Source organism: Perissodus microlepis, chromosome 18 (genome assembly GCF_051167445.1).
Source record: "Perissodus microlepis isolate ML-2025 ecotype Zambia chromosome 18, ASM5116744v1, whole genome shotgun sequence".
Classification (NCBI taxonomy): Eukaryota; Metazoa; Chordata; class Actinopteri; order Cichliformes; family Cichlidae; genus Perissodus; species Perissodus microlepis.
Genome location: NC_140478.1, coordinates 7,271,185 through 7,287,068, shown reverse-complemented (window position 1 = coordinate 7,287,068; position 15,884 = coordinate 7,271,185). Strand labels below are relative to the sequence as shown.

General features: G+C 42.2%; 1 protein-coding gene across 5 annotated transcripts in view; it reads left to right on the top strand.

Annotated features, from left to right (window-relative positions):
* The window catches only part of carmil3 (capping protein regulator and myosin 1 linker 3), a 95,009-nt gene that overhangs the window by 61,038 nt on the left and 18,087 nt on the right, over positions 1-15,884 (top strand). For all 5 annotated transcript variants that reach the window (XM_084913747.1, XM_084913751.1, XM_084913748.1 and 2 more), the window contains exons 19-26: positions 1,713-1,809; positions 1,907-1,961; positions 4,241-4,413; positions 5,403-5,471; positions 5,859-5,952; positions 9,161-9,259; positions 9,382-9,501; positions 15,468-15,581. In XM_084913747.1, the coding sequence (XP_084769873.1) occupies positions 1,713-1,809; positions 1,907-1,961; positions 4,241-4,413; positions 5,403-5,471; positions 5,859-5,952; positions 9,161-9,259; positions 9,382-9,501; positions 15,468-15,581 (821 nt within the window). The remainder of the gene's footprint in view (positions 1-1,712; positions 1,810-1,906; positions 1,962-4,240; positions 4,414-5,402; positions 5,472-5,858; positions 5,953-9,160; positions 9,260-9,381; positions 9,502-15,467; positions 15,582-15,884) is intronic.

Below are 15,884 nucleotides of genomic sequence, written 5' to 3'. Positions count from 1 at the left end.
CCAGCGAGCGCCAGCCAGACTGTCTGTCTCTCACATCATGGTCACCTAAATGCACAGTAATGGCAGGTTTTGTAATAAGGCAGATCGCGCTAACATAATATGCACTGTTAGTTGATTATTTACCTGCCGCATTAACGGGAGAGGACGTGCAAACGTTACCGCTGCTGCTGGGTTGAGATTCACGAGTCCGGAGCAGAATTAAAATCACGACATCCATTTAAGGTTATCGCGTGTTTTGTGAGCAAATGCTTTTGCATATTCGTAGTGTTTCCTCCCTTAAATGAAATATCTACTTTGCAAGTATTGCAAGTTGCCCTGTTGTCATCCGTTCTCGTAAAGTATAACCAAACTTTTGAGCGTTTAAGCCGCTTAGGCGTCATGTTTCCTGCCAGGTAAATGACGCTCCGCAACGTGGTGACGTCATTCGGGGCGACTGGAATCGATAAGGGAATCGTTTGCAAAAATGGCAAACAATTCCAAGGAATTGAAACAGTGGGAACCGGTTCTCAACAAGAACCGGTTTTCGATACCCATCCCTATGCATCATACCACTGATGATGCAAATGTATGTGTGAATTTGAATCACTGTGTTAACATACCAACAAAGGCATGTTTTGATTCTTGCCTAATCTTAGTCCTGTTTGTGGGAGTTATCGAAATCTCTTTTAAAGACCATTATTTGTGCAGTCCAATTAAATTGTCTTTAAATAAATACCATAAACTACTTAACTGGGAATTTTTAGGCATCAGGATACATGATGCCTAAAAATCTGCTATTGATTGTTTTGACTAGAACTACTGCAAAGTGTAGTTCTGTTCATGATGCATGTCCATATTTAGTTTGATATATTTTCAAATTTTACAGGACTGTTCTTCACCTTGAAGTTTCAGTAAAAAATCTGACACTTAACCAATGAATCCTGTGGCGTTGTAATGGGTAAAAACTAGAACTAAAAATATATATTGGACTGTTTTTACCACCTACCCTGCTGACCGCTGACCAGCTCGTTTCCCAAACAGCCAGTAATCTAGTTATAGTATTATAACAGAGACGCTAATAATACCTGAAACATTAGCTGCAAGCAGCTTCCGTCACCCACCCTCCTCGAATGTGTTACAGCAAGCTTTCGTAAAATGAATGCACTTCACTGTGAGCGCTGGAGTTTATTTAACCCGCAGATATTTTTGATCCCTGAATGAGGCATTTTACTCTGAAATATCTTGCCATGGTAACCGCTTCCATTTAGCAGCATCCTCTATCCTTGAGCTTTTGAAAAGGTGAGTGGGTGTGAGAAGGAGGAGGTTTAATTGGGAGTATTTTGGAATTTCAGTGGGCAGTGAGATTTTGTTCCAAAATGGACTATGAGAGAGAGAGAGAGAGAGGGAAAAATGGAGCTTTGAGGGCCAGAAATGTTAGCACCTGGCTCAGTAAATCATGAGTCACTGGTATAACGGCCCAGTAATACTCAATTTTATGTAATAAAATACGACTTGTTCGGTTTTTTATACCAGTTAATGGATTGCCTATTTATGGTCCAGAATAACTTGAAGTTTCAGGCGTGTTTGTACTTTTTTATTGGCACGTACTAGGATTTAATTAAAGGTCTACTTTGAATGAGTTTTCACATAAGCTCCACTGAGCGTACCACTGCTGGCGTTGCGCTCGTACTCCAATGATGTGTGTTGGCTTCTGTTTGTGTGTGTGTGTGTAGGTTTGGATGGTGACTTGCTGGCTGTCATCCCAGCGTTCTCCCGGCATCCCTCCCTCAAACACCTGATGCTGGGGAAGAACTTCAACATCAAGGGCAGGTATGGGCTGCGCGGGGGGGGGAAGCAGCTGTGTGCAGATGGTTTGTGGAGATGATGCAGATGATGAATGCTTTCCCTCTTGTTTCTGCCTCCTCAGGGTGCTGGATGAAATTCTGCAGAAACTAGTTCATTTGGTGCAAGAAGAAGAGTGTGTGAGTTTGATTATGTAACATATTGTGCGTGCACAAATTCTCTGTGGTGTCATGCTCAGATGCACGCCCACGCGGACCTCCGAGATTTGTCACTGCGCGCACAAACCCTCGCTTGTCACAGTTTAATTCTTGTATCCTCATTCGTGCGGTCTTAAGCTCCATCTCCCACCTGCCACACGCGCAAGGTATAAACATGTACACGAGCCACGCTGTCTACGAGCCAGACGAATGATTCATTTGGTCTCAGTTTGTACGCGGGGCTCCCGAGGCTCTCTCTGCTGCGCAAATTCAGCATGACAAGTAGCTTACTCAATTATTTACCACTGTTGATGGTGATAGTTCACAACGATGCTCCAGAAGCGAACATGGACTGATGCTTGTATGAAAGCGCACCAACACTGGCACAGGCGGTTGTAAATGTGCACATGTAAAGGAATTACACAGGCACTTCATCAGAGGTCAGCCGTAGTCAGCTCACACATTAAGTGTTGAAAACACAAGCATCGAAACAATCTGTGAGTGTCCCCTGCAGACTGTTGGCATTAGTGTTAGTACCATGTTAACGCTCTAGTATGAGTCATAAAGGGCTTCTAGCCTCAAACGTGAGAAAAAAGAGAACTCTCAAGAGACTAAATGAAATGAAGATGATTCAGAATGCATAAGACTGCTATCAGTAGGGATAAGGAAACCGTTTGTTTCATAGTCTGTACACCAGGAGTGTGGATTTTAAAGGAATCGGTCAACATGTGATTGAAGTGCAGATTTTCAGCTTTAATTCAAGGGGTTTAACAAAAGTGTAGCATAAATTGTTTTGGAACTGCAGCAATTTTTATACACAGTCCTCCATTTTTGCTCAAACCTACCTGGACAATTGCCCAACATCAAGTCAGGAACAGTCCCACAGAGGTAGGAGTGTCACTGTCAAGGTCTGCCATCAAGAATGGAAATGCAGAGGGTTTACAAAAAGTGCAAACCACTGATTATGCTCAAGAGCACGAAGACCCCACTAGACTCTGCCAGAAACCATCTAAGAGCGCCTGCACACTACTGGAAAAAAGTATTTGCATAGATTAAATTAAGATCAACCTGAACTTAAAAGATTGCAAGAGAAAAATATGGAGAAGGACCAAAAAAAACTTGATTTGTAGCATACAATATTGTCTGTCAAACATGGTGGAGGCAGTGTTATGGTATGGGCATACAGTGGAACTGGGTCACAGGTGAATTCTCAAATGTACAGGGCTAAACTCTCTGTTCAAAAAACTCAAATGCTGCAAAACTGATTGGACAGTGATTCGTACTGCAAAAGTATGATACTGGCACAAAAGCACACTGCAAAAGCAAACCAAACTCAAAGCAAGGAAATATTCATCTTGATTGTTCGATCTAAAATCCACTGTGCTGGTGTGCAGAGGCAATATTACAAATTCTACAAAAACGTATAAAACTAACTGGAACCTCATTCTTGTTTGTTTTAAGCTGTAAAAATTTAATCCCTTTTCTCCTGTATTTAATTGTTTTTTTTAACCCCCCCCCCCAAAAAAAAACCCCTGCTTGCTCCAGGTTTATGTTTACCATAGAGACATGAGAAAAGCATCGAGCTTCACATCTAACTCTTTCCTAGAAAACAAATGAGTATTCTTCAAAATATTGTAGATGGTTGTTACAATCCTAGCCAGGTCCAGGAGAGTTAACCACAGGAGACTGTGCATGGCTGGAAATTTTTGTGTGCATAAGGAATATTCAAAAATGTGTTCACAGAGTCGTTTAAGCAGAGACAGGCAAAAACCTTCAGTAGAGCCCTTTTCAAACCTTTTTTTAACAGAAAATATGTCCAATTTGTACATCAGCAACATCATTTAAAGGAGTGTTAACAATCAAATTAGTTCAGCGTGCATTTCAAAGTCCTAACGAGTAAAACAGCAAAACAACAATTAATAATGAATGAGGGTTTGAAATGAAATCTGATCTGATTTTCAACCATGTTCTTTCATTGTCTGTGAAGGTTCTCAGTAATGTTCTTTCATTATTGATTTTTTTCCAAATTAAATTTCAACAGAAATTGTAATAATTAATGAACCTGATAAATCCACAGATTTCTTTTAGAGTATGGACAAAATTGGAAGTAATAACTTCTTGCTTTAGGTGGATGTTTCTTTTATCATTTAAACATAGGTGGTGCTTCTCACATATAATTGCCCTCTATAAAAAAAATAAATAATCTGATTTTCAAATATGCTTCCGTATTGGTTACCCCCTGCTCCCCTGGCATCCTCCAGGCCCTGCAGTCCCTCTCGCTGGCTGACTCGAGGCTTCGGCAGCGGGGCACAGTGCTGGTCAACGCCCTGGGCTCCAACGCTTGCTTACGGAAGGTGGACCTGAGCGGCAACCTCCTGGAGGACTCTGGGGCCAAGATGCTCAGCAAAGCTCTGCAGATTAACACAACACTTAGGTGGGTGTGTGCGTTACAGCAGTAATGGACGATTAAGATGAAGAAAAGAGGGGATTTCAGTGCAGATCAGAGACCCTCATACGTAGGAGGGGCATGTCTGGAGAAGATGCTATAGAGAGCAGATTAAAGAAAGAAAATTAATATGTTAGGTTTAGGGAGGGGATACAGTGAAGTTTCTATGAACAGTGAGTTGAAGGTGGCGCTTCAAAGATGGGAGGGGGTGGAGTGGCATGTAGGAGATAAGAAGGGTGGGGGGTATTAGGACCGGACCTAATACTGAGTAGCCTGAGGGATGTAACAAACTGGAGAGATGAATTAGTGGGAGGGGGGCCTTTACAGCACCACCCTTAACAACACAGCGAATAACACTTCATGTTCGGAGGTATGTTTGACTTTAGAATTGTAACAGGAGTCAATAAAATATTGAGAAAGGGCAAAGGAGGCCAGAAGCCTCCTTGAAGACTGGGGTTGTGGGGTGGGGGTGGAGTAGTACTGTGTGTGTGTTGGGAAAGGTTGGATGTGAAAGTTAAGAAGAGATCGGAGAGGGAGACCACCTAAAGAGATAGATCTGGGTTTTTGCTGATTGAATTTCTAGGGCAAACCAAGTCGGGGGGGGGGGGGATGAGGAGGAGGATGGATGAAAGGAAAGATGAGCTGAAAATGAGTGATGTATTAAAAACAGGAGCTCGTCGGTGTCGGGTGTAGGTGGAAATTCTGCTCTGCGAAATAACAGAAGCTCATTAGCGGCACGGCAGTTGTTCATGCATCTCTAATGTTGGGATACCATACACCTAGCTAAAAGAAAGCTCTGACGAATATCTTAATATTTATGTCTGTCCTGCGTGGTTAAAGAAGTACTGTCACTTTGATGTATCTGTGTGAGATTTTAATGTGGATTAGGCACTTTAGAAAGCAACCGATCCTCTTCTCCTTTTCCCTCCTCTCGGTGCTGGTCTTACCCCATTTCCCGCTGCTTTAATCCCTCTCAGGAGTGTGACGTGGGATCGCAACAACACCACGGCGACAGGCTTCCAAGATGTGGCGAGAGCGCTGGAGCAGTAAGACGAACGCAACGCAGCACACCAACATCCTTTTGAAGAGGGCGGACGCACACACACATGAAACGCATCACTCACACACCCATATGAAAGGCAGATAACCATCTCTGCGTGATGTTTGCGATTACAGAATGTTTCATCATTCTCCTGACGTGTGTGCCAGTCAAATAAGTGTGGGCGTGAAGTTTGTACCCGCGCATCTCTGTCTGTGTGTACAAGGGTGTGTGGGTGTATTTGCGTATTAGGGAATTGCAGACAGCTGTTATAAGTGCCCCGGGCATTTCCTGTTTGTTCTTGTTAACATCAGTTTCTCCAGTTTATTATTGCCAGGGTAATATTGTCTTTCTATCTGCCCCTCTTTGTCTTCCTTCGCTCTGCAACAAACAGCAACTTTACCTTGCAATACATGCCCCTGCCCCTCAGCGATGTCACTCAAGCGCACCGCAGCGCCCCAGAGAAGACCGACCAAGCCCTGACCAAGGTGAGGAGGACTTCTTTTCTTTAGCCTGTGGTTTGCTAAATTTGCTGCACCATGTTGCAAGACACAGATGGTTAATAAGAGCCTGGTAATTAGAGTCACACTGAGGCGTGGGTCTGATGAATGGCTTTCATTTACTCGTGCGTTAGAAGTGATGATTAAATGTGAACGTTCCCAGAGATGATTATGTTGATGTCTGTATGATATGTTGTGACATGAGAATGACTTTTCTAATACTGCCAGAGTCCTTCTGAGAGTTAGGTTTGCAATCTGTGATAGAGATTCCAGATGTCTGTAACTGCTAACATAGTTCTGTCTGTGTCATATTCATATTGCATCCATGTATTACAGTTTCAGTTTAAAGGATTTAAAGACTTAATTCAATTCACTTCTATTTATACAGTTCCCCAAAAAGGTGATATTACGGTGCTTTATATTTTGAGGTAATATAGAGTGAGATCACAAAAGATCTGACAATTCCTTACAGCATGCACTTGGCGACTTGAGGGAGAAAGAACTCCCTTTTAATAAGAACAGACTTCCAATAGGCCAGACTCAGGGAGAGGCAGGCATCTGCTGCCACTTGTTTTCCTTTGGGGGGGACAAAACGCAACCTAATTGAGAGTGGAGACAGTTTATAACATAATAAGTAAGTAAGGTTTATTTATTAAGCGCTTTTCACAGACAATCGGTCACACAGCGCTGTACAAAAATGGCAATAGTGGCACAGAAACACACAGGGAAAAAAAAAAAGGGAGTAACCAATGCTTGGTTTGTCATGGGAAGTCCTCCAGCAGTCTGCCTGGTAGCGGCATAATTAAGAAAAAAAAGGTTCATGGTCACCTGATTTAACTTTGGCTATAAGCTATGTCAAAAAAGCTCAAAAGTAGGGAAGGTGTATCTTTCCCGAATGCAAACTGGGAGTTCTAGCTCCAAAGGAGAGGAGCTTGATAGCTGAAAGCTCTGTCTACCGTTTCTACTTTTAGAAACCCTAGGACCTAAAAGTAAGCCTGCAGTCTGTGAGTGGGTGTTCTGTTTGGGTAATAGGGTGCTAAAATCAGACTTGTCTTGGAATGCAACACCTTGTCTGTTTAGATGAAAATTAGTATTATCATGATAAAAACATACACAGTCTGTGGTTTAACTAAAATATAAAGAAAGCAGTAGTCACATCCATTCATTTTTAATCTTTTTTTATGCACGTGTGGTTTTTTTGTCTGCTGCCATGCTTTTTTTTTGTATTTGGAGCCAAAGGTGAATGTATTCAGACCAGAAGCATTAGTTATCAGCTAATGCTAAGCATCATTAGCAAGCTGTATCCATTGACCGAATGAATGAAAAGCACAGACCTGATGCCTATAAGTTAGCATTGTCACACTGAAAAAAAAATACAAGAATGTAACCCATTATGACCAAAGAAGATATGGTGTGGATGGATGTACCACACAGCAAGCCATGTTATGATGCAGATAATACTTATTGCTGTGAATCAAGCATAGAACATTTGTGTTGCTACCTGCTATATAACAGCTAATATGAGGCATTTTATATAAGAACCTATGGGGATTAACTCAGAGGCATTGACTTGGAGGCAACGCCAAGTGCCTACTTGAGGAAGTGCAGTCTTTGGAACTTGTGTTTGCTTCATTTTTTAGCCCTGGAGGTTCCTCCAGGAGGTCTTTAGGCAGAAACAACGCAAGAAAAAGCCCAGGCGGGCATCTTTGCTCCAGGGTGTAATGGTCACATTAAAAAATTCCAACAACATTATTCAGTTAATTGTTAATTTATGCAATTTATTATACTGCTCTACGCTGGCCATTGCCAGCAACATTCAGAAGTGTTCTTTGAGTTTGAGCTTGCTCTGTCACTCAAGCCATATGCCGAAATGTCAAGATTTTTTAAAACTCTTCTGATGATTTATTTTCTTCCTCTCTCTGATTCTGAGTATCTGCTCTGCAGCATTTCTCTAAGTCTCTTGGCACTTCCTGTTACTTTGAAAAAGAGGGAAAAAAAATCAGAAAGTGACAGATCTCTTTTCGCAGACGTACAGTTTCTTGGCAGTGAGTTGCATGGTTGCCTTTGCAATTATGATGTGGTTGCTTCAAGTAAAGGCCACTTGAATTGTAGTTGGGTTTTTCTTGCCAGGGAACAAAGACATATTTAAAGTCCACCTGTGTTCCATGTTACGAAGAAAATCAACACCCATTCAGAGTTTTCACTTTTTGATCAGCCGAGCACCAGTTGTCAGTTTGCATTGACTGCTGTCTGTCAATCCGGCACGTCGAGGCATACGTGTCAAGATTCTTATTTTGATTGTAGACTCAGTTTCTTGTATTTGTAATCGGAGAACTTTTTCAAGTTGCCAATCAAAGAATGAAACTAACCGACAGCAACACAACAGCCGATGTCAAAGAAAAAAAAATGACAGGCAGTGTACATACAGCAAATGTGGCCTTTCTTAGCAGCTGTGCCTTTTTGTGTGGATGCTTATCCTAATAAAATCCATTAAACAAATCCTCATAAAGTGTGGCTGCTAATGGTGCTAAGCAGGAGAGTTGGCCGTAATTAAACATTAATCATTGTAGCTGCTGAAATGGTTATTTTGCTTCAGTATCACTGCTAAATAAAATGCTACTCATCAGCTAGCTTGTAAGCTGCAGGTAGCAAAACAAATCCGTGTACATTGCATGTCAAACACTATTTCCGTGACAGCTCGGTTTTCAGTCAATAGCAAATCCGTCTTCCCCAGAGGCTTGTGACTGAAGGTGCATTTCTGATACTGAAAGCTAACACATTACTATGTGTATATATCTGTAGGATTTCTGACTGTTAAGTTGCCTGCAGACTTTCTGGTTCTAATCAAACACGGTTCCCTAAGGAGAGCTTTTAATTTAATTTGAGGCTTTATTAGCTTGGACAATGTGTGTGAGCCTTCAGAGTCCCTGTGCAATTCTTTATTCAATCTTTCTTTACATATGCTAAGATGATGATGCAGTCAACACATCCACCTGCTGAGTCAAGAAAACAGATTAAAGGCGTCCCGTATTTTTTTTTTTTTCTAGGGATCAAACCTCTCTCTCTAGTCTCCTTATTACCATGCAAATGGGTTCGTCTCCTGTCTCCCGCGCACCGCACTTTGTAAACACCTGTCATCACCACTCCTCTTCCTCCCTGTTTGTTTTCTGTGTGTGTGTGTGTGTGTGTGAGACAGATCCAGCGTGCCCTGCTAAGGAACAACCAGACTCAGCGTTTCTCTCAGAAACAGGCTCTCAGGCTGCACCAAGGCCTCGTCACCAGCACTGCTGAACAGGTGTGTGGCTGTGCTCATGATGAGGAATAAGTCTCTTCTTTTTTTCTCATTTTAATAGTACACCGAAGGGCTGTTTGGGTCTAATTGTATGCCTCCACTTTTGCACATGTGTATGTGTGCAGGTGATGGAGCGTCTGTGTGTACGGGTGCAGCAGCAGGTTTGTGTCCTGAAAGGCTGCGAGGAAGGAGAGGAGGTCCAGACGGCTAGACAGATCCTCAAAGAAGCAAGGAACTCGAGAGCTGTGAGTGGGTTATAAGTGTGTGTGTGTGGCTACGTATTTTAATCTTGGACTCTTCCACATGTACTTTAGTGTCTTGAACCAGCATTCATTTCTTTATAGTTGGTGAAGCCACTTAACACTCACCTGTGAATCACTCAAGCATAAAAAAGACACCTATCTCAAGGGATGAGCCATCGTTCTGTCTATACTTAACACACAACTTAGCAAAAAACCTGTTTTAAACTATATCTTTAGACATTTTGTTGCTAAAAGCCTTTCACAAGAACACATCATTTATTCCCATTTCTTTAGTAAACTCTGTTAAAAATTGTCAAATATGACACATTTAATATTTTTTGCACCAACAAGGTGATTCCCTAAAGAAGTACCGTATTCATCCAAAACGTTGCATATCCCAGCATGGTGTGCATGTTCTTAGAAAAAGTAAAAGACGTAAAGAATGATTTACAACAGATGAATGCCATCTGAAAGTCACAGGTATAAAATCCAGCAAAGATCTGACAGAACCTGAGCGATGCATCTGGTCCTTCAGCTGATCCTTCTGCTGTAGTCTAAATCTCAGGAAGGATAACTGGGAGAAAAAGGCTGACTTAAGGCAAATTATACAAGAACTGGACTGATAATTTGTGTCAGCAGTTCTTATGGAGAGATGAATCCAAAGAATGTCAGAAGAGAGCTCCAACAGTGAGTGTCTACAGCCATTTGTAAAACAGGGTGTAGGCTCAGTCATGGTTTAGGGCTGCATTTCAGCCAGTGGTGTTGCAGATCTTGTCAAAATTGATGGAATTATAAATGTAGAAATGTATTGTCAGGTTATGGTCCACCACACAATACCATCTGCCAATCCAGTAAAAGCATACGTGGATAGAAAAACACTGGATTGTTCCCCAGAGCCCAGACCTCAACACTACTGAAGTGTGGTATTGTATTGACAGAGAACAGAACAGAAGGCAGCTAACATCCAAAGAAGAGCTTTGAATGTCCTTCAATAAGCCTGGAGAACTATTTCTGAGGACTACTTAAAGAAATTACAAAAACAGCTGCCTTGGAGAGTTCAGGGTTTGTTGAAGAATAAAGGTGGCCACTTCATTATCGACTTTAAAGCTCGTTAGAATTGTACAAAGTCTGTTTTTACCTTATATGATGTATTTCCATAAGTAACAAAATGTTAAAAATGAGAGTTGATTAAAAACTTTCACATAGTGCTGCAGCATTGTATGATTCAGAGTTCTGGGTATTGGTGGACCTCCCAGGTCATCCACACTTTTGCTCAGCCGTCTCCCACTGCAACAGCTTTCTTTTAACTGGCTGCCCCTCTCAAACACAAGATTTGAACACCAGGTGAAAAATGGAGGCAGGACAAGCGGTAGCTGGAAATTTCATGGTGAGCTGTGACCATATTAGGGATATTACCCCCTTACATCATAAAAATCCCACAATGGTAAGAACTGTTCAAAGCCAAGCATTTAGTTAATGAATGTGTGCCAGTTCAGTTTATTGCAGTGGGAAATATTGTACTTTGTCCTTCACTACATTTACCTAAGTGCTGTAGTGACCAATTAGTTTGCAGTTTAGGATTATCCACTTCTAAGAAGGCATTCCCTTTTCCCTGGAGAAACTTTACAGAGCCTAACTGCATCACAGTGCACTGATGCAAAGACATATTTAGCAGCCTCCTTATAGTCATTCGTGCATTAAAATACAAGAGCTGAAGCTCATGGTCTGAACGGGAAAACACCAATAAAAGTAAAACGAAAGGGCTGCGAAAACCAGTAAAACTGGAATTATGCAAATGTTTATTACGCAGTATTACCCAGAGTACGACGTCAGACCCAACTGTAAGATGTTCTGTGACCATATAAACGTGCATTAATGCAGCTGTAAATGCAGCTATTTAAAACCTTTTTTTAGGGTTCACTCAGTATTTTATAACCCAAACCTGCACAGCAAAATACAGCCTGGCCAAACAAACACATAGAGAATAAAGATTATAAGGGTTGTTTTTTTTTTTTAACACAGACCGACGCTAGGCTGGTGCAGCCATTTTGAATCGATAACGGCTTCTGTAGTGTGGGAGATTATAATCCAGCATCCATAAATCCGTACAATGCTTTAGCCACATGAGCTCTCAACAGCCACAACTGCAAGCACTGCAGTGTAGCTTGACCAAACTGAATGCTAGAATCCAAATGAGAAGTCTGTTTGTGCTGAATGCCAGTCAAGTATTAATAACCTGATTATCAATACACATAACCTGCTGCAGCAGCAAATAAACATAGCATGTTCTGCATTGAGCTTAATGTATGTGCCCTGCAAACAGAGCAAGAACAAGATGAAAAACACAGCTTTGCAGCACAGTTTGTTTCGTGCTGCTCACTTCTTCAAATACACAAATATCCTTCACCGATCACCAGTAGTAGACCTGCACTCTTCAACACCTACACCAACACATACACTGGAGACACGCGGGGGGAGCAGTGCTTTCTATTTTCTTCTAAAGAAAAGGCGTGAACAGGATTGTAAGTGATAAATGGATTGTTGCATTCCAAATACAATTTAACAGGAAGGAAGAAAATGTAAATAAGCACGTTCTCCCTGCTTTTTACTTTAAAGCAGTACGCAAACATTTAATAAATGGTTCTGGACACTGTCGAGCATAATGTACATTCTTCATGCTTATTTATACACAACACTTGTCAACAGTTTTACAATTTATATGGAGCTGTATTTCATAGTGTTTGTTAGGGATGCACTTAAAATTCTACACCCAGAGCTGCTCAGGGGTTGCATGAATGCAGGCATAAGAAGAAAGAGATGGCACTCAAAGAAAGGTATATTGAGATCCTTATCTAAAACCTTATTATGTCTTAACCCTCCTGCTATGTTGGTTTCCAGGAACACCAATTATGCTCCTGGGTTAATTTGACCCGGGGCAAATTTACTCATCCAAAAGTGTCAGAAACACTGGCATTGATTATTTTATAATTTTCTTTTATAATTTTGATTTTTTTCGTTTTCTGTAGTGATGCAGATGACATGTGACATCTCTTCTGTTCTGGGTCAATCTGACCTGCAACATAACAGGAGGGTTAAAGCAAGCAGACCCGTTTTATTTTTCTGTCAGATGTGACTGACGAGTGTATAAGTGCAGCTTTTATGTCCTAGTGACGTGAACTAAAAAGTCATTTATGCTTCAGACTAATCAAACGGCTGATGAAGATGGTTGTCGAGTCACAAATCATGCGTCTAGAAAGATGATGCATCATTCATGTTGGGTTTTTTTTTAAACCAATATTTTTAATTATTTTGTTTTGGTTATTGTTTATTTCCTGAGTTTGTTACAGAGAGGCAAAGAGACACAATGAGTTGTTTTGGGGTTTTTTTTTTTGTCTGTCCTGTCCGGCAGTGTAGGAATCAGAGTTTTTGTCTGAAGGCTAAACAACATGCCCAACATATTGATTTTCCAAAGGGGACCTTTATGGCTTTTGTTATACTGGTTTACTTCATAGTTATACTTTAGGATTTCTTTGATCTTAAGTCATTACAATCAGAACGGTGTAGACCAGGGGATAGAAAAGAAGAAAGAAAGAGAAGTTGTGGAGAAAGTTAGCGGAAGGTGAGGGAGAGAAAAGAAGAAGAAGAGGGACAGAGAGAGGCGGAGAGAGAGAAGAAACACTGAGAATCTGCTTGATCATCTGCTGGAAAAAAAACAGGAAAACGAAAACAACAGCGTGCATTTGTGAGTACCTGTTTGGACACTTGTGTGTGTGAAGACGCTTGCGTTCATAAGGTTTATCCATTTAAGTGTCTAAGAATTATTATTATATTATAATAATTATTCTGGTAAATGGACTGATTCTTATATAGAGCTTTTCTACTCTATCTGAGCACTCAAAGCAGTCATTATAGGATCTGCCTTACAATATAAAGCACCTAGAGGTGACTGATGTTGTGATTTGGCACTGTATAAATAAAATTGAATTGAATGGAATTAATAGTGGGTATGGAAGCCACAGCCCTGCGCCCAAAGACATGAAGCAGGCGTGGAGGAGACCTGGGCCACAGACATCTAGAGGCTTCCCCCCAGAGCACGAGAGCCCCAGGAGGACCACCGCAGGGACAATGACGGCACCCATCTAGAAAAGAGGTGAGGAGGGTCTCAGATGGCGGTCACTCAGCAGCCATAGTGTAGAAGCCACAGGGGGCTGCAGCGACAAGGCTCCACCAGCAGCCAGCTGTGCCAGAGCAGACCGAGCCCAAGGGCCCAAAAACCAGAGAGTCCCCCGCCCCCAGCAGTGGCCTGAGAAGCCAGGCCCCCCCAGCAGCCGCCCTGAGTGAGCCAGTACACACCCGAGCACCCAGCCCCAGACACAGAGAACCACCAACACATCGGCGGGTGGGGGTGCACCAGCCACCAGCCACCAGCAGGGAATGTGATGGGGGAAAATAGGCCGCTACAACTGGGTGGGCCTGAGATGCTCTGAGAGAGGTGGAGTCTAAGACCTGACCTGACACACAGACATAAGACAAACAGGCACACACAGACACAAGCATCCATTCCCACCCTCATGCACACATATACAAATACTCTGCACTCGCCCAACATGGAGACACAGAAATGTACGCTGTACACACTCTCACACTCCCCATACACCCTCTATACTCCCAGGTCCAGGCACCAACACACCCAGACCCAGGATATGGTTCCCTTTACTCTGCGGTGGAGACAAGCAGACCACATTGAACCTGCAGCAGCAAGGAAGCCCACCAGTCCAGAGCCTGACCAGGCGGTCAACTCCTCCTCCTGGCCCATTGACGGCAAACAGAGAATGGGGATGTGAAAAGACCCCATACCTCACTCCGCTTGCAGTGTTGATGCGTGCTGATCTAAAGTGCACTTAAATAGGGGAGGGGCATGGCACCAACAACCCTCTGAAAGATAACAGCTGGTGACAGCTCGGCCCCTCCCAAGACCCTCAATGTCTACATGCAATTTAAAATTGAGAGGTGGGCACCAGCACCACAGATGAGGCTGAATAAACAGACTGTTCTCTGGATGCCGTAGTGAGGAGTTAAAGTGAAGGGTTGCCTGATAATGCTTCACTCACAGAAAAAAGGAAAACAGTGGCTGGAGACTGCGGCACAAACAAAATTATTGCCACTGTGTGCAGTGAACGTGCCATCTCACTGCCTTTGAAATAGTCAGTTGCCATCTTCAAAACAACTTCATTGCGTTGAGACTATAATAGAGCAGCAATAAGATAAAGTCAGTCTGCTATCAATTTGTGATCAAAGGGTTAAGTTGGGAATTAAATCTGTTGCCATTTGTGGCAAATCTGTTACCGTCCACAGAAACTGACATTAAACGATGGTAGCTCACAGAACGAGGTGCACGCTCAGTCTCTGAGCGACAAGCCAGTCACCACAACTACGTGCATTCAGTAGCAAGAAAATTCTGTTTAGTCACTCGGCAACCAGAGATTTTTTTACCCTTGTTGCAAGAGGATGCTTTTTTGCATCTAGCGTGGCTGAACCATCTCAAAACTAAGGCAAATAAAACAGTTTTTGAAAAGCTCACGGCAAGACAGTTCACAAATATATCACCACCTGAAGTAAAGATTGCAGATTTTTCTTTGTTGTAATCATCAGTAGAAAAATTGAGGCCACTGTTTCTTCCGTTATTCGAGCTGCAGAATTGACTTTTATATCAAAATAATGTGCAAGTAAACCAAAACTCATTCTGGATTAAGCCAACTCCCAATACAAATGCTTTGTTTTGCATCATGTTCATTAACATTAAAAAGCCAATGTGACAAAGCAAATCTTTTCATTCCATGTGTTATTTTTCTTTAGTATTTGCTTTTCCTTTAACCAGTTTTTAATGTAGGTGGATGTTTTTTCATTGTATTATTGCTACTTTCACTGAACGTGTGTGTGTGTGTGTGTGTGTGTTGTGTGTTCATCAGCTGTATCCATCTCTGTGTGAGCTGGCCCACGTGTTGTCAGTGGATGGACCTGTTAAACAGCGCCTGGACATTCTGGCAGGAGAGCTGGCCAAGGCTGCAGACAAAGAACTGCAGGTAGGCTGGGGGTGGGTTTGAACCGTGGCCTTGGTTGTAATCGCTGAAACATTCCTTCGCTGATGCATTGGTATTTTAAACAGTAGTGGAGCGCTGTACTAGTTGCATTTAAATTGCCTATTAATGCCGTGTGAATGTGTGTGCAATGCAGGTATGCTGACTTCAAAAGAAATTCGCAGGGAGGGAACACTCAAACATTTTTTTTTGTTCCATTTTGGTCTCATTGGGATTCAGTAGCACAGCATAGGCAAATGATAAAAAGCAGCACGCACCCCGAGGAGGAATAAGGCATACTTTGTATTG